Below are 21,284 nucleotides of genomic sequence, written 5' to 3'. Positions count from 1 at the left end.
AAGCTCTGAATTTCGCTTTTAAAATAATTGAATCATTTTCTGTGTCTTTAAAATGTGAAGGAAGCTTTATTTTCATTTGAGAAGTTGCAGACCCTTTTGAAGTTTTGAAGTTAGAGAACTTCTAAAGTTAAGGTTATGAAACCCTGTGAAAACGAGATGTCTTCAAACTATGGCCCGGACCTGCTTTTGTAAATAAAGTTTGATTTGAACATTCATTCATTTACCTATTGTCTATGGTTGCTTCCTACTATAACAAGAGTTAAGTAGTTGTGGTAGAGACCATGTGGTCCACAAAGCCTTTACAGTGTGGCCTTTAAAAAGGCTTAGGAAATACAACCTTGCCAAAATATAAAGAATAATCTTTATAAATACCTAATTTATCCTTTAATAGTTTGGTTTTTCCTTCTCTCCCGTCAAAAACAGCATTGCCAGGGCGGGCCCAGTGGTGTAGTGGTTAAGTTGCACACTCTGCTTTGGTAGCCTGGGCTTCCAGGGTTCGGATCCCCAGTGCAGACCTACACACTGCTTGTCAAGACGTGCTGTGGCAGCGTCCAACATACAATATAGAGGCAGATTGGCAACAGATGTTATCTCAGGACCAAAAGAAAAAAAACTAGCATTGAGGCTGGCCCTGTGTTCAAGTGGCTAAGTTTGCATTCTCTGCTTTAGTGGCCCAGGGTTTCACCAGTTTGGATCTTGGGTGTGGACATGGCACCACTCATCAGGCCATGCTGAGGCAGCGTCCTGCAGAGCACAACCAGAGGCACTCACAACTAGAATATACAACTATGTACTGGGGGGCTTTAGGGAGAGGAAGAAGAAAAAGAAGAAGAAAAGATGATTGGCAACAGATGTTGGCTCAGGTGCCAATCTTTAAAAACCCAGCATTGCCAACACCATCTTTCCTTTTTCTAGTTATTACAATTTATATCTTCTATTACAGCACCTTGAAATTGTATTTTATTAACTCTTACTATTAGCATCATTATATTTATCCTGTCATTTCACAGGAAGATGAAAAATTTCTGACAGATTTGTTTGCACAACTAACAGATGAAGCAACGGATGAAGAAAAAAGACAGGAATTGGTAAGAAATTTTATATTAGGAAGGGCATGAAGCGAAAATAACAGACTTTTTTATATTATTTATCCTTTTTCCTAATTTCAGGTTAACTTTTTAAAAGAATTTTGTGCGTTTTCCCAAACGCTACAACCTCAAAACAGAGATGCTTTTTTCAAGACTTTGTCAAACATGGGCATCTTACCAGCTTTAGAAGTCATCCTTGTAAGTTTGTTTCTCCTTATATTTAATTACCATTATATTTCTAATCCACGAAAGTAATATATTTTTTATGGATCATGCAAGTATTTCATTATAGCCAATATTTAGTGTTAGCTGTGTATTACATAAATTTTAAAGGCTATGCACGTCTAGTATTAGAGAGACCTTATACAGTACTGGAAAGAATACTTAGGTATTTTCCATATTTTTAATAATTTGTTAATTGGTAGCCTATTAGTTGAAATGTTAAAATAGAAAAGTAAACGGGAATAAAAGAAAGTATAATTTTAACCATAGAACAAGAATTTTACATGGCAGCAGAATTTTTTACCCCTCTTTTATTGCAGTGTTTTATAATTTGCTAGGTTTTGGACTTATATAGCTATAAGTTTCATATTTTTATAGTTATGGGAGAAATAAGTACTTTTTATCTGTAGGGCATGGATGATACACAGGTGCGAAGTGCTGCTACTGATATATTCTCATACTTGGTTGAATATAATCCATCCATGGTACGAGAGTTTGTCATGCAGGAGGCACAACAGAATGATGATGTAAGTAAGAAGTTAACAGAGCAAAAAATAACCAACAAGGTAAATATTATTTGCACTAACAGTAAGTATTTATACATGGGGAGCTCTAATTGTATTTATTATTCGTTTTTTAAGATCTAAATAGTTATGTTTGGGAAACATGTAGCCATAATATCAAATGGCTTATTCTTCCCCTAAACTGGCTCTGGTCTCAGTTGATAAATTGTCTTACAGCAGTTATTTGTTAATGCTCAACTTAAATTTCTTTTTAAATTTTTGAGTTCAAGTTTCTCAATTCTGAAGTTAACTTGCTGTATTGTCTTATTTAAATCATGTAGTCAATAAATTGTTCTTCTATATGTGGAATTATGAGGAAAACACTGACTTTGTTAGGGATAGATTTTCACAATCATCAAGAATGAAGAAATTAAGCACGGTCCCTTGGAAAGTATTTAGGGTGCTTGCTTTTCTGCCTAGCCATAGGAACAAGCTATTGTCTTGTTCACACACACACCAATTTCAAAGTAAGAGAATACATCCTGGTGATGTGAAGGGCACTTCCAGAGTATGTGGTACATGGCATATGCGACAGCCCTAAATGTGTGTGCTCTGTTTTATTATCAGATAGTTAAGCCAATGATTCTGATTTTTTTTTCCTCTTTCCCCCATAAAACTTTGGAAGTAACTTTTTACTTAAGAATAAACCAGGATATTCTGCCCTCAACTCCTTCTTAAGGGATGAAGGAAAAAGAGATCCTCTTAGGCAGGAATTCTGCATAGATTTTTGTTTTTCTATCAAATTTTTACAAAATGAGAAAGCAGACTTTTACTTTTTTAAGAGATCCTAATGTGTTGTCATGTCAAAATGAAGTGGAATCCCTTGTAACTTCTATACTTAAGGTTTTTGGGGTTTTTAAAATTGTAGTATTGGGGTAGGTGCAGTTTGAACTGTTGAATATTATGCCATGCTTTTCTTTTATAAAAATAGTCCTATCTTGAAAACCAAAATAACTGTATTGTTAAAAATAAAGGTTATTCTCGTTAACCCTGTAACCCACCAGTTGAACATACATTGACGAACTTCACTCACATCCAGAAGGCCTCTTGATTCCCAGTCTTCGTCGTTATTTCCATATACTCTCTGCATTTTCTCTTTGTCCATCCTACCATTGCATGCATAGGCAAGAGCGGGGATTTTCTCACTGAATTCCTCTCAGTTTTTATTTACTCATTGGGCCAGGAACACCAGTCATAGTAGAGCCTCAGGAAGACTAGCAGTCAATTTTCTATGACACTTGGGGTCTATATAATGCATTTGTTCTCCTGTGTGCTCTCTAAATACCATAATCTCGTTTTCTCCAATTTCAGACATTCAGGTACCAACTAATTTTTTAAGTTTATTTTAAATGGAAATTTTGTATCATTTCCATAAATGGAGAACAGATACAGATACCATTTGCCATAAATAGAAGGAATCTATAAAATGCAGTGAAAGTAGAACAGTGTTATAAATTCTAGCTAAATATTTTTACTATTAAAGCTATGAACCTAAGGCTCATTAGCTTTCTTTAGAAGGGAGATTTCGTTATCAAGAGGTGTGAAGATCTGTAGCACCAAACTGAAACTTTGTTTTTCCTTTAATCAGAGGGATTTAAAAATAGTAGAAAGAGAAAGAAACTTTCTTCTTTTCGGTACTATTTACTGTAATGTGCCTGTACCACACTTTAAGGAAACACTGCCATATATGTTATTAAAGAAGTTAGTCAGTCAATCATTTCATTTTGTTTGCAGTTACCAAGATAGCTAGGCTAGGTATAATGCTATAGTATATGTTCGTAGTATGTGCTTTTTCCATTCTTTTGTGTAATAAGTGATCCTTATTGTGTGTATTTTTCTTACCAGGATATTTTGCTCATCAACCTCATTATAGAACATATGATTTGTGATACAGACCCAGAACTTGGAGGAGCAGTCCAACTTATGGGCCTGCTTCGAACTTTAGTTGACCCAGAGAACATGTTAGCTACTGCCAATGTAAGCCATGGGCATTTTTCTCTTTTTCATACTAGTATATTGTCTATTACTGGTAGGAACCAGTGCAGTTAAAGTTCATGGAAGTGTTTTTGATCCCTTAGAAAACAGAAAAGACTGAATTTCTGGGTTTCTTCTATAAGCACTGTATGCATGTCCTCACTGCTCCCTTATTGGCAAATACAACAGAAGACAAACCTAGCAAAGGTAAGATAATTCAGGTTGGTAGTTAAGTTCTTTGTTCTCAAATTCTGAAACTCAGAGTTGGTGTTAACATAGAAGTTTAATAATGTATTTTCAAAAGAGGGGTTCAAGTGCTGTGATCAGATAATAGAAGCAAAAGAAGCTATGAGATAATTTTGTGTTTTGGCATTTTAAAAGAATTTTTTTTGGGGCCAGCCCTGATGGCCTAGTGGTTAAGTTTGATGCACTCCTCTTTAGCGGCCCTAGTTCAGTTCCTGGGTGCAACCTACACCAGTCACCACTCGTCTGTCAGTGGCCATCCCCTGCTGGCAACTCACATACAAATAGAGGAAGATTGGCGATGGATTTTAGCTCAAAGCCAATCTTCCTCAGCAAAAAAAAAAAAAAAAAAAAAAAAAAGTTAAAGCAATATTTGTATTTAGTTTGTATTTACATAAGTGAAATAAATAGGAGAAGAAAGCTATGAAACAACTCTTTTTAAGTTATTTGTACTCCCGATCTGTAGACAGAGCAAAGCTTGTGCTCAATATTCAGCTGTTTTTATTTGCACTGAGGATTCTTGCTATGTTAGGATTATTTATTATTTCTGCATTTTATTCCTTTAGCCTTAATCTGTGTGTGTGTGTGAAATTCAGAAAGTAGTTTTAGGGTCTTCATTGGGAATCCCTTATTGAAGTTTTGTCATGAATTATCAATATAGTATATTTAACTTATAACGCCACTTAAAAAATAAATGTTAAATTTCCTTTTTTGGTGACTCTGGAATCAAGTCTTGGAAATGTGATATTCATTTTTCCTATCTACTTTATCCATATTAGGTAAAGCTTGAGGGTTCTTGAGAACCCATTGTATGGAAGGCACCATACCATATATAATCTTTAGGGGCTAAATAGGAGAAATGAGAAACACTTTCAGAGGTTTGCTGCCTGGTGAAGGAGATAAGCCAATAATCATAATTCCGTGTGGACTTGGGTGTAGTAAAGGAGGCACAGAAGACAGGGAGTCATAGGAGCAGAGAGAGTAATTCCACAAAGACCGGGTGGTGCCTGGCAGGACCTCCTGTGCTGTGTGTGTCCGTGCTGAAGAATGTGTTATGATATGGTAGAGCGTTCTTGCGCTTTGTGTTGAAGCAGACCTAATAGATTGGTATCCCATCTCTGCCTTACTAACTCTTCAGACTTGGGTCTTCTGAAACCAATTCCTCATAGACTTGTGTAAATTAAATAAGAAAAAATGTAAACCATTTTTTGGCACATGGTAGGCCTTCAGTAAATGTTAGTTCCCTTTTCCTTAACTTGAAAATATTTGGGTTAATAACGGGATTGTATTCGATTACAATTTGGATTCTTAGATTTGGGGAGGAGAAGAATGTTAGCCATTAAATACAATTGTGTTTTGTTTATTTTAGATGATTTTCAGACTGCCCAGTTGTTGGCACTTGTATTGGAATTGTTAACATTTTGTGTGGAGCACCATACCTACCACATAAAGAACTACATCATTAATAAGGACATCCTCCGGAGAGTGCTAGTTCTTATGGCCTCAAAGCATGCTTTCTTGGCATTATGTAAGTGTTGCTTCTGGTAGAATTATTTATTATGATCTGCATATTATCATGTTGGTATCTTTAGATCTTACTGTCTGAGAAGAAAAGATCACTGATTTCAGGTCAGGAGACATAGGTTCTAATACTAAAAAAACGACATTCATTGTGTAGATTTGGCACATTTTGAGCAGATGATTTTCGTGACTCTCTCCCTTCTCCTTGATATATAGTGTTTGAGTGCCTCTACAAAATAAAGTATTATATTCCATTATTGAAAAGCCACCTTAGATCATTTTACCTCTCTTATTTTTTTTTTTTTACTTCAGTACAGCATTACTAATTACAAATTGGGCGTTCTTATGAGACTGGAGTCTCACAGTAAATCATGAAGAATATTTTCGTAATTTGGAAAAGTTATAGCTAATAGCTCTGAGTTCCCGAAACACATTCTAAGTTACAGAATGCCAAGCACAAATGTCTACAGATGGTCCATTCATTAATTCCACAAAATTTTTTTCCCAGCTTTGAGATAATATTTGACATATAACATTGTGTTAATCTGAGATATTTTAAAGCCAGAGTGGCAGATTACAGCTGTCTCCAAATGGATTTGGACCCCTTGGTCTGTTATACAGCTTGCAAGCTGAAAAATGGCTTTTGTGTTTTTAAAGGGTGGTTTAAAAAAAAATAGAGAGATCATATGTGGCCCACAATGCCTAGAATGTTACTGTGTAGACCTTTATGGGAAAAGGCGGCTAACTGTTTTAGAGCAACAGATAGTCTTTTAACAAAGTTGTTCTTAGTTATGTATGTTTTTTCAAAAGCTGACTTTAACTGTATCCTTAAGACCCTAGTTTGTTGAAGTAAAACATGTTTTTGAATTGGAAATAAATTACTCCAGCATATTGCTCTTGTAGCAGCCAGCCTTCTTTGGTAAGTTAGCACACCAATTTTAGGGGTACCCTAGAGGCTCAGTAAGAGAGGTCTGCTGGTAACTAACTTTTGCCTTTTATAGGTAAGTTTGGTTGTTTTATTGTTGTTTAAAAGCATCATAATCATCCACTAATTAGAGGCTGAACATACACGTCCATTTTTGCTTTTTGCTTTTGCATCATTTAAATTCTTTGCATAATTGGTTTTTTAAATATGCTTAAATTATAAAAAAAAATTGTTTATAAGGATGTGTCTCGTTGATTTATTCTGTCAACATTTTATCTTTAAAACAGTATTAGAAATAGGTTTCTTTCTTAGAAAATTCATTAAAAGTTATCAGTTCATTAAACTTTTCTGTCAGTTGTTACAGTTAGTTTCTCAGGCTAATGTACACACTGCAGTATGTACTGAGAATACATGTGATCAGAGTATATTTTCATTTTCCAACCTTGAGATGTTTAGTACAATTACTTTCTGATTACCCAGGACCTTTGATTTTACCTTAGTAATCTTTTTCAGCCAAAAGTAACAGGTAGCATCTGTGGCATTAACCTAGACTGCTAAGGACCACAAAAAATAAATTCATTATTTCGGTCTGCCTTACTATTATATGTGCTTAGCACATACAAAAGAAGGACTTTCAAACTCATATTCAGTTTCCTTATATACCTATCAACAAAAGTGAGAGCCCCAAGACCAAGTTGAAAGGGAATTCATAACAAATGCTTTAAATTTTTCTTTCATGTCAACATGGAAGGCTTTGTTTAAGTGTGGGAAAGGGAGTTTTATGAGCAGGTGAGACAGAATGGAAAAACTGAATAAACGAATAAACAATTTTATTTCAATAAATTTATTCAACACCTACTACCATATTGATTCTACAACATGCATTTTTATGCATTTATCATCTCTCAAATCAAGGTGAGTCTCGTAGTTAATGGCATGTCATTATGAATGATAGCTCTTTTTGTTTTCTTAGTAGAAAAAATGCAATAAAGTTTTTTGCAATCACTGGCATCTTAGATTTGATGAAGTACAGTATATACCTGGTACTAGGAAAATAATGATGATTAAGACCTGGACTTGGCTTTCAAGGAGATCAGAGTGCATTAGGAGGAGATAGTCTGTAAAAGTCAAAATACAACATAAGCACTAATTGAGGTATGTTTGGAAGTACAGTGGCAAGAATTTATTCTACATGAATGAGGCACATGAGGAAAATTTCACAAAAGAGGTAAATTGAGTTGTGTCTTGGTCACAGGAGATTGTGACTTGCTTGGTTAGACAGACAGTTCACGTGCAGATTGCAAAGGCGTGGTGTGCGGTGGTTTGGTATGGGGAGAACCCAAGTGTTCTAGTGGGAGAGTGGCAGGAAAGGAAAGGCCTTCCCTTCAGTTCTTCATCTCATTATTTTGCTTGTAGTATTACAAAGAAGATTTCTCATAACTTAATGAGAACTATGAAGAGAATCATTACAAGTTAATGAAGTTTATGTTGTAGGAAATCAAGCATGCCTACAAAATCTTAGTTATGCTTTATTATTGTTACTATATTCCAAACTAAGTTAGGTTATCATTTAACTTTTTCTCAAATGATTCCCAGTGTGGCTCTCTTCCCAGGATTGAGAATACAAGTAGCTTCTGAAAAGATGCCAGTCATTAGGAATGAGCTCTCTAGGACAGGCTTTACAGCGTACAGGAGGAGTTTTTATCAAGACTTTCTAAAAGAACTAAGTATAAATTTGAGGAGGTTTAAGATATTTTTGGTCTTCTGAGAAAAGAGTACATTGAAATAAAATATTAGGTATAATGTTGTTTAAGGGAGAGTTTATAAGTAAATTTTGATGCTCACTTGTAAGGAGAAAAGATAATGAGTGGTTAAATTTAAACAGTTGGGGGCTTACGGAACTTTTAATTTTTTACATGTGCTGCTGCTTAACCATATACTTTTATCATATTTAAAGACAACTAATTAAGTCTGTAGGTGAGACTAGCACTCCTTTCAAAACTTAGTCTTTATATGTTAGATAGATGTGTGTGTGTGTCTGTATACACACACTAGTGTTATCAGTCTTATTTCCTTGGCCTTTTCAGGATTCTTGGATCTTACATTGTATCCTTTTAGCTCATGTTTTTTGTTGTCTGGTTGGTTGTTTTTGTTTAAAATACGGAAATCTATAAGAGGAATAAAATAATTTTGTTGTAGATGCTTTTATTCAGCTATCATTAGTTACATGAGGCAAAAAATCTCAATACGTGATATCTCATGTTGTGTAAAGACAAATTATGTTTTAGAGACGATTGAAACTAAGCACAAGAGATTCCTGGCATGTTAATTAAAGTTAGAGATGTGAGTGGATGCAGAGTGCACTTTACCTGGAAAATCCTATGGTTATGCCAATTTGACCCATCCCAAAAGTGTTCCCTAATCTCTTTTGAGCAACTTGACTTCATAGAATGCACTGGTAAATTTTTCCAAGCAACTTTTTATTCAATAGCAAAGAATAGTGGTTGGATATTTTTGATGCAAATTTCTTTTTGGGGAAGGGTTTGAATGGAAACAACACAGTTTTTTATTTAAATGAGGCCAAATGGAAATGAGCAAAACCACCTTCTGTCGACGTCAGCACTTTGTGAACAGAACTGCTCTTAGATAGCGGCGCCCATCCCCATCAGACCCTAGTCTTAGTGAGTTCTGGGAAGGGAGTTCTCACTTACCTGGGCACTGCATGCGGACCACAGGCTTCAGCTAGTGTGTGTTACAGTATGACACAAGTCTCCACACAGCCTGCAAAGTTGGAGTGGTAGCTCTTAATAGCTCTTGCCTTAATTACTAAAAGCTTAAAATGTGGCCTATTAGCATGAGCTCTAAAGTGTTGATTTTTATTCTAACAAATGGAACTGTCTACGTTCCTTTGACAAGTGACGTTTAAAAAAAAACCTCTAAAATCATTGTTTTGGGAAACCAAACCCTTGTTAGCCTTTGACTTATCACACAGAAAGATGCCTATTATTGTTCAAAATGTCTTATTTCACCATGCTTATGTATTTGAAAATATTCAGTAGTTTAAAAAATAAAATGCAATTACTATTCTATAAACTATTTTGAACCTCCCTGCCCAGAGTGTCTCTTTAGAAAGAGACACTCTTAAATAAGTTGGATTGTTAAGGCAGTTTATAATCAACTGTACCTAATTGGGCATTCACTTGTGGACCTCTTTTCTGCCAACTAAAGAAAAATTGAGCTGCTTTACTCCTCTGCCTTCCCACCCAGAAACCGTGTCAGCATGGTTGCCTGGCTACCTGCTCATGAAGGACTTGATTAATAACAAATTGGCAATTTAACGGGCCACTTCCATGATCTCCAAAGAAACCAAAATACAAACACAATATTTAATCTTGCCAACCGAAGACGATGTGACTGCATGAAGTGAGTATGCTTTTTTGAACTGTTTACAATAACTGGGGCATTAACTTACTGATCATTCCATTTAGGTGAAGAGGGCTTTGTTGAAGTCTAGCTGTCTGAGTATATTTGGATCTTGATGAATGGTGACTTAAGTAACTCCCCATACCTCAAGATGTAAATATACCTTTTAATCTGTAAGTTAAAGCCTAATTAATTGTAAAAAGGAAAACTAGGAAAAAAATTAAAAAGCATACTCGCTGCAGTAAGCATAGAGGACCACAATTTGAAAACAACATCCTCTAAATTTATTCTAAACTGTGGGAAGGCAAATTTGGGGTCATGCAGATTTTTGTGGGTTTATAGCATTTCTGCAAACACATCCACAAATAAACCAGTGTAAATCCATGAACTCTGATGCAAAAATAAGAGTGTCCAAAAATAATGATGAAATTATACAGTGGATTGCCCTAATAAAACAGTGCTTTTTTCTGTTGTTTTGAAGGTTTATATAAAAAGATATGTTAAAGTAGTCTGATAGGTTAATTAATTTATTAGCCCTACTTTAGCTCTTATTTCAGATGTAAAGTACACTTTGGTCATTAGTGACTTAGTTTAGCATTCTTCTGGCTCTCCAAGACTTGTGTTCTATGATGACATACACTACTGGTTAGAATACATTTTTCTGATAACCCTTTCTGATCCTTATCTTCAGGTTCATACTTCTGGAAGCAGTAACATATCACTGCATGAAGAATTTACATTTACGGGTTTTTTGGGTGTTTTTGTAAGTCTAAAATATGAAAGTGTGGTATGTAATTTGAACAACAATGCCTCTGTGTTTCAGGTGCTCTTCGTTTTAAGAGAAAGATTATTGGATTAAAAGATGAGTTTTACAACCGCTACATAATGAAAAGTTTTTTGTTTGAACCAGTAGTCAAAGCATTTCTCAACAATGGATCCCGCTACAATCTGATGAACTCTGCCATAATAGAGATGTTTGAGTTTATTAGAGTGGTAGGTTCTGTACTTTTTTAGTTAGAATTTTGGTTTTGTTTGAGAAAACTGAATATGCCTTATGGGTATTTTGGCTCATTTGAGATTAAATACTTAGAGAAAAATTTTAAAAGAAAACCAGTGTTACCAAAAGCTCGTGAGAGATTCGATTCAAACTAATAAAAACCAAAATAATCTTCTCTCTCAGCAGCTATGAATCCTTTGTAGGACAGTTTGAAAATTCATTTAACACTGTCATGGTAATCTTTTTAAGAAAGTAAAATTACAGTTAACAGATAAGTATTTGGATGTGTTTTGTTTTTAACTCTGAAGTTTTCTGAATTTTTCTTGACAAGAGCAGTTACTATTGTATAAATAGTGTATAAATTTCATAACAAACTCTTGATTCTGTAATAACATAGTAAGCTAGTGCTTCTCAAAGATTGGTGTGTGTCAGAATTAGCTGTGGCTTGCTTTTTTAAATTATGGCAAAATATACGTAACATAAAATTTGCCATTGTAACCATTTTTAAGTGAACAGTTCATTGGCATTAAGTGGATTCACATTGTTATGTAGCCATCACCACCATGTATCTCCAGCACTTTTCTGTAGTGTAATTTCAAAATGTGCATGCCCAGATGGAGTGAATTGAATACGAATCAGCTAAGGTGGGGCTTGGGCGCTTAATTTGGAAAGATCCATAGATAATTCTGAGGTACACCGAAAATCAGACTGAAGTAGCCAGTATATGTTAGGCCCATGTTCATTGTTTGATTATCTCTAAGATTGGAGAATATTATGAAGTTAAACTATTTGGGGCAGGTTTATGAATTCACTACAGTTAAGCCTCATATCTTGCTAAAAGTATTTTGCCTATCATATTTATTTTTTTCCTATAGGAAGATATAAAATCATTAACTGCTCATGTAATTGAAAATTACTGGAAAGCACTGGAAGATGTAGATTATGTACAGACATTTAAAGGACTGAAACTGAGATTTGAACAACAGAGAGAGAGGCAAGATAATCCCAAACTTGACAGGTAAATGACCACATATTTGAATCTCTTCATTCACTGGCAAGTTGTATGGTGGTAGCTCTGGTTTGCTGTTGGTATGGTTTCGCTTAGCAGGGAAAGGGGAAGCAAGCAGACAGCGAGTGCCAGTGTGTAGTTTTTTGTAATGGTCAATGCCCATGTCTTCCTACGGGTATAGCTGGTTATTAGTATGATTGGTAGATTGTTCCTCAGGCATGTATCAAGCTAGATAATGAAAAAGGAAAAAACGCTTATGTGGCAATGAGGCTTCTTCCCATGTCGAAAGTAAAATCAGAATATTATCTTATTTGCTTTGAATTACTTTAAGGTTACAGATTATTTTAAGAAATCTTGTACATTTTTCTAAAGACCTGATTTCACGTACTTCCGGTTATATTTTAAAATCCATAAATTATGACTATCCCCAACGTTAAGTTTAATAACTGATTCATAATAGTACAGTTTTGATAACAGGAAGTAAAATTTGTTTTTTTGTCACCCTCTATTTGTATAATTCTGTTTATCCCATTAATCTATTAAGACCATATCTAATTTGGAGCACTACTTGAAGACTAAAGAAGTCTTTATGAGTCTACCTTCTTCTCTTCTCTTATAGTATGCGTTCCATTTTGAGGAATCATAGATATCGAAGAGATGCCAGAACACTAGAAGATGAAGAGGAGATGTGGTTTAACACAGATGAAGATGACATGGAAGATGGAGAAGCTGTGGTGTCTCCATCTGACAAAACTAAAAATGACGACGATATTATGGATCCAATAAGTAAATTCATGGAAAGGAAGAAATGTATGTTGAAAAGATGGGCAAGGGAAAATGAGGGCTTTCTCACTCTAGGTTTATTCTTTATTTCTTGACAAAACGATTAGTATCTACTTTCTGTATGTCATGACATAGATTTTAAAGATTCTAGTGCTTTATAGAATGTGAATTAATAGCTCTGTTGTGAAAGTATAGGCTAAGTTTTCTTAATTCAACTTGAGAAAGTAAAGAAAAATCCATTATTTCAGGAAGGGTAGGAACACTGAATATAATACTTAAGGTTTCATTCCTTCTCAGAAGTAAAATCCCGTGGATAATGAGTATTTTGCTAGCAGCGTTTCTCCCTACAAAGGGGAAAGCTAGTTAATTGTGTTTTAGTGCCACCTCGTTTGGGGTGATTTTTAAAAGATGAGTATGGGTGACAGCTATTGACAATATTCTCATTTTTAGTAAAAGAAAGTGAGGAAAAGGAGGTGCTTCTGAAAACGAATCTTTCTGGTCGGCAGAGCCCAAGTTTCAAGCTTTCCCTCTCTAGTGGAACAAAGACTACCCTCACCAGCCAGTCACCTGCAACAAATCTGCCTGGGTCTCCAGGATCCCCTGGATCCCCAGGGTCTCCAGGCTCTCCTGGATCCGTCCCTAAAAATACATCTCAGACGGCAGCTATTACTACCAAGGTACATTTTTGACTCCTGGGCCTACCTAGTTTAAGCTTCCTCGACAGTAATTGTGGCTGAGACTGACTTCGGTTACTGTCTCTTGGAACATTCGTGACCTAGAGAATAATTCTCCCACCACCACCTGAACATACCTAAAGTTGAGAGATTTCCGAAAGTTTTTATGACCAGTACAGAAGTCTGAGTAGGTTCTTATTTTCATATCCTCAGGTTCAGATTTGTATGTGTCACAACATTTACAGAAATTTTAAAGTTTTTCGGTTATTCTTTTTATCAACTTTCCCAATTAATACCCATATAAAGACTTTCGGGGAAAATAATGCTGGCTTTATTTTGCCAAGCAAGGGTTATAAAAAAGAATTAACCATTTACTATTACTAACATTTCATCTAGGAAAGGATCAAAATTTTAACACCAAATGTAAGAAAGACAATCTAAGAATAAAAACCAGTTCTTTTGGCTGTCTTATGCTGTCCTGGACTAGCAGTTAACGGGCTGGTATTTGGGATTCATTGCTCTAAATCAGGAATGTAATGCCCATCCACTGTCCCTTTTCCTCTGATATGAACTGGAGACCCCTAAGGGCTAAGAAGTGAACCTGAGAAATGCTGAAATGAAGGGGCAAGCTGAGCACAGAGCCAGGTGAATTTTTCCATGGCCGTCTAAATGTGCTGCAGTGGTTTCTGCTGAAGGAACAGAACTATGAAGGAAGCCCAGATGAAATGAGGAGGAAGGGGCGGGGCACAATCACCTTCCTAAAACCTCTGGTAGTCTGTCTGCCCTCATTTCTAACAACTGTTGCCAGTCTTTTTTTTTTTTTCTGCTTTTTGTCCCCACATCCCCCCAGTACGTAGTTGTATATTTAGTTCTGGGTCCTTCTAGTTGTGGCATGTGGGATGCTGCCTCAGCATGGTCTGATGAGCCGTGCTATGTCCACGCCCTGGATCCGAACTGGCGAGACCCTGGGCCGCCGAAGCGGAGTGTGCGAACTTAACCACTCAGCCACGGGGCCGGCCCCTACCCTCGTTTCTAATGATGTGTTTATCTTCTGTAGCTTTCATGTTGATAGTTTAGACTTTATGTTAAAAAACATTTTAACTCATTAAGTCTTAAAACATTTAAAATTCAATAATTAATGTTTCTATCTCGGGTTATTTTGCTAGGATTATAAACTACTTAAAATTTTGTTTTATCGTGGAAAATTCAGGAAATAAAAATAATGAATTTCAATTTCATGCAGTTTCATCACCTAGAAATAACCAGAGTTAGTGTATAGGGCAGGGGGTCTATATCTGTTACCCAGACTGAAAACGTGTATTTGGAAATCTAGTGTTTTCTTTTCTTTAAATGATCCTTATTTCTGAACAGGGAGGCCTCGTGGGTCTGGTAGATTATCCCGATGATGATGAAGATGACGATGAGGATGAAGACAAGGAAGACACGCTGCCACTGTCAAAGAAAGCAAAGTTTGAGTCCTAATGATGGCAGCTGCCTCCGAGTGACCAGTACCTGTTGAAAACTGGTTCTCTGCCCCTCCCCACTACAAAATCCACAACAAAGCAGTGGTCTCTTGTGAATGACTGACACAGCTCAGCTCACACACTTGACTTCTGCTCATCAAGTGCCAATTCAATGGAGCAGGAGGAGGGGATGTTATACATTTAGGGGAAAGACTTAAGCCTTTGAGCTCTCCAGCCTGGACCACACATTGCCCTTTTCTCAGGGAAGGAAATGGAAACAAAAAGCCAACAGGGCAGGGGTTTTGTAAGTGGAACCTGGATTGACTGGTCAGTTGCTACAATCAGAATATGCTTTCTCGGACCATGTTTGAGACTCAGAAGAATAGGCTTTTTTGCCATAATTCTTCACTAGTTAAGAATGCCAGCAGTTTCTTTGTATAAAGAGACCTGCCTTTAAAATCGTACATTCTAAACATTTTAGTCAAGCTACAACAGGTTTGGAAAACCTCTGTGGGGGAGGGGCGAATATAAAGTTTCCTCTTTTTTATCTGTTCCCTTTGCCCTTCAAACTGCAGGTTTTTGTTTTTGTTTTGTTTTGTTTTGTTTTTAAAGTGGGGATTTGTCCCTACTTGATTAAAGATTGAGTGGAATTCTAGATGTGGTCATTTGTGTCATAATTTTTTTTTGTTTCATTTTGTTTTTGATTTTTTTTCTCCCTTGAGTGTATGCTTAGTTGTTGCGTATATATATTTGGGACCATTAAAACTTTTTTGGATGTAATATAACCTAACGTTGTGCTGGTACCTGTTTGACCATGTGTAATTTTTGTTCTCCATTACAGTTCTTAATTTGTTTAGAGTTTTATGAAAGATGGTATAGTTTTTATTGACAAAAGCAAAGTAATCTTACAACTATGTGCATACAAAAGCAATACTATTTTGTGACTAAATATTTTATATTAAAATTTACATCAGCAACTGTCTTGAGAATTCAGGGAAATAGGGTGGAATTTAAAATTTCAACAGTTTTGTTAAACCTAGAAACGTGAAATTAGTATTCCAAAGAGATTCTGAAATTTCATATCTTGGGAAAATGACGGTACATTAAATCAAAATTGAGGATGGATGATTTAAAAATAACATTTGACTTTTGAATAATAAAAAGAAAAGTGAAGAGTAAGAGAAATTGTATTAGTTGTATGTTTCTGTTTCTTTTTTTTTTTTTTTTTAACTTCTCCCTTTGGAATACAAGTTGGAGTTGTAAGTGGTGGTTCCTAATAATATACCCGGCCAGAGGACCATCAGATATCCCTTATTAAAACAGTGTTTTTAAATAGGTTCTTTTTATTGCCTTAGGTGTGCTAAGCTTTTAAGGAGATGAAAATAAATACCTTAATTCCACACACCCTCACTTTTCTTAAGATTTTAGAACTTAATGAAGAAGGTATTTACAAATGTGCATACAAATTCATATCCAAGAAAGGATACTATTTTAAGTGTCATATACTTTGAGTGTCAAACAAGCACTGTGTGCTCTCTTACCCTCAGTAAATGTAACTTGTGTACCAAAAACAAGGTTACGTTGAAGACGTGGCAGAAAAACAGAGCGACAGCTTGCTACAGCCATGAAGAGAATTGTGTTGGCTGGTTATTTTTTTAACAAACTTTGGGTACATAATTAACTACGAGAGTTTAAGTGATTTCACTACAGTGTAGAGCTACTTCTGAGTCAGAAGTTCTGACTATTGAAGTTCCTGCAAATAAAAACTTAACGGACCTAAGTTAATTCTCTGTCTCCCTCTGTTACCTAGAAGGTCCCATGTGAAATGTTTGTGCCTTAAACATCCAGTTTAAACTGATCTTTTTGACTGACTCTGGGAACACTTATGTGTCTTGGTATTCTGAGGGTTCTTGGGGAGAGGGAAGATGAATCCCTTTCCTTTGTAAACTGGTCCAGTATAGGGGGGAAAAAAGATGTTAACTATTGGCCTTTGATCTTTAAGAGATGCCCTTTCATTGATGGCCTGTTGCATTTCCTTAGTTATTAGTGATTATCGTTACTGAAGTGGAAACTTGACACAAGTTGCTATAATGGGAGAAATGAGGTCTAAAGTAACTTGTCATTTCATGGAGGAGGACTGTTAGCAATAAATTACTAGAAGAAATACACCACTTGAATTGACACAGTTCCATCTGACTCAAAAGTCCATGCTCTTAAGCACAGACACTACCTGATAACTGATGTGAATAGTTATAAATTATTTTCCATTTTAATACCTATTGCTCCTTTGGCTTATTTTGCAATGTTTTAAATGAAAAATAAATTTCACTTCCCATAGTGATTACCCAGCAATTTCTGGAAAAGACAGAATTACTGCAGGAAACATCTTGACATCCTGTCTTGTCCAGAAATGCTACTCTGGCTTTTTTTTTTTTTTTGAGGAAGATTAGCGCTGAGCTAACATCCGCCACTAATCCTCCTCTTTTTGCTGAGGAAGACTGGCCCTGAACATCCATGCCCATCTTCCTCTACTTTATGTGTGGGATGCCTGCCACAGCATGGCTTGACAAATGGTGCGTAGGTTTGCACCTGGGATCCGAACTGGTGAACCCCAGGCCTCTGAAGCAGAGGTCACGAACTTAACCGCTGCGCCACTGAGCTGGCCCCTACTCTGGCATTTTTTTGCTAGACTGAAGCCTAACAGTTTTCCCTGCCTGACTACTCAGATCCAGCACATGATTTTCTCCACAACTCCCATTTGCAAGTCAATTTTTTGTGAATTTGGAAATAAAGGGGAGGCATGGAGCAGGGACATTCCTTCTGTTTTTGTTCTTAATTGATTTATTAGTGGTCTTTGTAAAGTTTCCAAGATTAGAACAGCAAGGAGTTTAAGGAAGATTTCTTTAAGTGGAAAACTTTTCAGGTTGTGAACAGACTCTAGTTTTTACCACAAACAGTGTTTACCATTAAACAGTGTTGTCAAAATCCCTTTTGGATGAAAATTTAGGACCTTAAATTCTTAGATACAACAGGTTAATACTAACTTTTTCTGCCACAACATCCATTCTGACCAAGTGGATTATAAAAACAAATTTTATATGATGGATTACTGTGTGTCATACTGGGACACTGAGACAACATGAGGAAATTGGGCAATCGGTATGTTGTGATACCCAATGCTAAATCAGTTTGATTTTTCTCTCTTTGGCCTTAATGCTTCATCTTGGCTCTTTAAAATGATAATTCTAGAAGGAAACTAGAGAGCCTCTCTTCAGATGGATAAATGTCTTAGCTACTGGAATCAGATATCTTAGTCCTTAAAATAGCTCTGGTTGGAGAGACAACTTTCCTTGACCTTTTTGCTCTCCTAGGCGAGTTCTTCCATGGACTCATAGGTCATAGTGATTTCTTCAACATCATGCTAAATGGGTTTTTGTTTAACTTCTTTCTATTCCCACCATTCCAAAGAAACTACCCTGGTATAGGTCACATCCTACCTGCAAATTCAATGGACCCTTTTCCATCCTTACATTACTCAACACTTAGGCAGCATTTGCTACTATCCACTGTCTTGACAACTTTCTGTTGGCTTCTGTAACATCATGTGCTTTACCATTTCTGACCTTTCTATCTTCTGATAGCTCCCTTCTTTCCTCCTTCAGTGCTGGCATTCGCTAGGGTTCCATCTTGGGCACTACATTCCTTGTATGTCCCTGACCCAGTCAGGCCGTGCCCTAAAAGCCTGCCTTAACCTGTCATGTGCCTCTGAATGCTCTTCTTCCTGCCTTGTCTGCTGACGAACTCATTCATCTTTTAACATTCAGAAGTGTCCCCCTGACCCTTCCTTCCTTAAAGGAAGGGGTTATATCCTTTTCATCTTTGTATCCCCAGTATCTAGCGTGCTACCTAGCCCACAGATGGATCTCCACAATGTTACTGGATGAAGGAAGGAAAGACTGAGTGATGTGCACACAGTATACAGACTAGGAAAATCTTTTAGCTGAGACCCTTATAAAGTCAAGAGTTTGACTCTGGGCCATAAAATTCCCTCTTTGTGAATATAAATGGAGGACTCCAGACCTCTGTCCTGTCCTTTGTACCTTTGAGCCTCAGGTTAGTAATATGAATGGGGTATTTTCGGTTCATAGAATTACCCTATCTTGAGTCATTTCAACAACTCCTAAAATTCTACTTAATTCAGCTTCCCTGGTCTATTCACGCCCGGCTGCAGCGCCTCCAACTCCTTGACTCTCCTACTGCTCTTTTGGTCATAGGTCACATTGAAGTACAGACCACTGCCTTTAACGCTGGACCCAGCCGTGAGCTATGGATTCTCAGACCACTCATCTATTGGGCTGATGTTTACTTTATTAAATCTCATACTCTTAAACTTTGACATTTTGGTATATTTCCCGGATTGTGAGTTCCCAGAAAACAGGCCCTGATTTATGGGGTTCTCTTTGCACAGCTGTCAGCACAAGAACATAGATAGTGGTTAGATGTAGATGGGTAGATATACTTCCTATGTAGATTCAATAGACACTTTCCACAGGAATGATGAAAGGGATGCATTTTCTTCATTTCTGAAAGAATAACTCACAATACAGCCTGAAAAATGTGATCCCTCAAAAATTACAGCACTTCATTCTAGCATTAAATACCTTTATACAGGAATGTATTTCTGTTTTCTGGCAGAAAAACAGATGAATTAATTTTACTTCCATGCTACTATAATTCATAAACTGCTACCTCAGGTTTTCTCATCCTAACTTCTAAAGCACTAATCTGAAGGAAAATGAGGAAATAACGACATTTTATGACGCATCCCCCAAGATGGTTCTGTTTGGCTCACACTGAGAGGAGTCCCACCAAAACTAAGAGCCCAGAAAAATTTGGCACTGAATTTTTGGGTGGCTTTCAAAAAGTTAGGGTATAGAAAGTAAGGAACTGTTATTAGTGAACACCTTTCACCCAAAGTCCCCCCATTTGAGCCTTTTGAGGGGCCTATTTTGGAAGACTAGAATGGGGGAGAGGGGACAGAACAAACGACACTGAATGAGCACTCAGGAAACCTCACTCAGAAGGTGTGCTCCATGCATGCTGGCTGATCAGCTGATTCTAAGAACAAATTTCCTGCTAAGTGGGGACAAGCTATGGGCAAAGTATAATGGCAACAGCATAGAACTGCCTGGGTGTGAATTCTTTGCTACTGAGACCTTTGGCAAATTCCTTGAGCCTTGGTTTCCCCATTTGTAATGGGAGTAACGTTACAAGACAAGTGTGAGCACTGTAGAACAGACGTATATACAAAGCAACTATCCCAATGGTAGACACTCAGAAGATGCTAGAAATTAAGTTAACATATTAATATAGTCCAAATCTGGAGGGAGATGGCTATGGGAGACTTTTTCCGAAAAATCTGAAACGATCTGTTTTTAGGAGTCACTCATAGTCTACGCAGTGGGAGTCAATATACAATATATTGATTAAAATTAGACATCCAAGAATGGCACAGTGAGAAGTCTGGCAAATCCTCCCCACAAAAAGCAATTAAAAACTGGGCAAAATTGTCAAAACCAACCATTGCAGGACCCGGGAAATTAGACAAAGGCACATAACAAATTGAGAAGAGTTCGTTCAAGAATCTGGGTAAGAACAATGAGTCTGTGGCATTTTGGGGTGGGGTTACTCCCCACCTCCCCCTCCCTTCTTCAGCTCCACTGGCTAAGTAGTTCTGTCAATGCAGGACAGCTGTGAGAACAAGCAGTTTCACTACTGGAAGTGGCCAATTTGATTTGGAGCTGTTGGTTGTTCACAGAAACAGCTTGACCAATAAAAAAAAAAAAGGACAAATTACTAAAATCAGAAATGAAAGACTTTTGGTTGGGACACTGTTACCAACCTACAGAAATAAAAAGGATTATAAAGGAATACTATGAATAATTGTATACCAATAAATTAGATAACAGATGAAATGGACAAATTCCTAGGAAGACAAACTAGCAAAACTAACTCAAGAAGAAATAAACAAAAATCGAAACAGACTGATTACTAATAAGGAGACTGAATCAGTAATCAACAAAAAAAAGTCCAGGACCAGACAGCTTCCCCAGTGAATTCTACCAAACATTTAAAAGAATAATACCAATCCTTCTCAAACTCTTCTAAAAACTAAAGTAGTGAACACTTCCAAACTCATTTTACAAGGCCAATATTACCCTAATACCAAAACCAGACAAGGATACCACAAGAAAGGAAACTACAGGCCAGCATCGCTGATGAACATACACACAAAGATCCTCAACCAAATATTAGCAAGCCATATTCAACAATACATTAAGAGGATCATATGCCATGATCAAATGAGATTCATTCCAGGGATGCAAGGATGGTTCAACA

General features: G+C 36.7%; 1 protein-coding gene across 2 annotated transcripts in view; it reads left to right on the top strand.

The window, feature by feature from the left end:
* Positions 1-16,075, top strand: part of PPP4R3A (protein phosphatase 4 regulatory subunit 3A) — a 37,247-nt gene extending 21,172 nt beyond the window's left edge. The window contains exons 5-15 of one of the 2 annotated variants that reach the window (XM_023628283.2): positions 1,011-1,088; positions 1,170-1,286; positions 1,721-1,837; positions 3,719-3,850; positions 3,952-4,054; positions 5,460-5,618; positions 10,783-10,952; positions 11,832-11,974; positions 12,585-12,775; positions 13,199-13,425; positions 14,794-16,075. In XM_023628283.2, the coding sequence (XP_023484051.1) occupies positions 1,011-1,088; positions 1,170-1,286; positions 1,721-1,837; positions 3,719-3,850; positions 3,952-4,054; positions 5,460-5,618; positions 10,783-10,952; positions 11,832-11,974; positions 12,585-12,775; positions 13,199-13,425; positions 14,794-14,904 (1,548 nt within the window). In that variant the 3' untranslated portion in view covers positions 14,905-16,075. Of the gene's footprint in view, positions 1-1,010; positions 1,089-1,169; positions 1,287-1,720; positions 1,877-3,718; positions 3,851-3,951; positions 4,055-5,459; positions 5,619-10,782; positions 10,953-11,831; positions 11,975-12,584; positions 12,776-13,198; positions 13,426-14,793 lie in introns of both variants that reach the window. The other variant, XM_023628282.2, reaches the window with a different exon arrangement.
* Positions 16,076-21,284: the final 5,209 nt, after the last annotated feature.

Source organism: Equus caballus, chromosome 24 (genome assembly GCF_041296265.1).
Source record: "Equus caballus isolate H_3958 breed thoroughbred chromosome 24, TB-T2T, whole genome shotgun sequence".
Classification (NCBI taxonomy): Eukaryota; Metazoa; Chordata; class Mammalia; order Perissodactyla; family Equidae; genus Equus; species Equus caballus.
The sequence above is the reverse complement of the archived record's forward strand: the minus strand, read 5'-3'. Positions and strand labels throughout refer to the sequence as shown.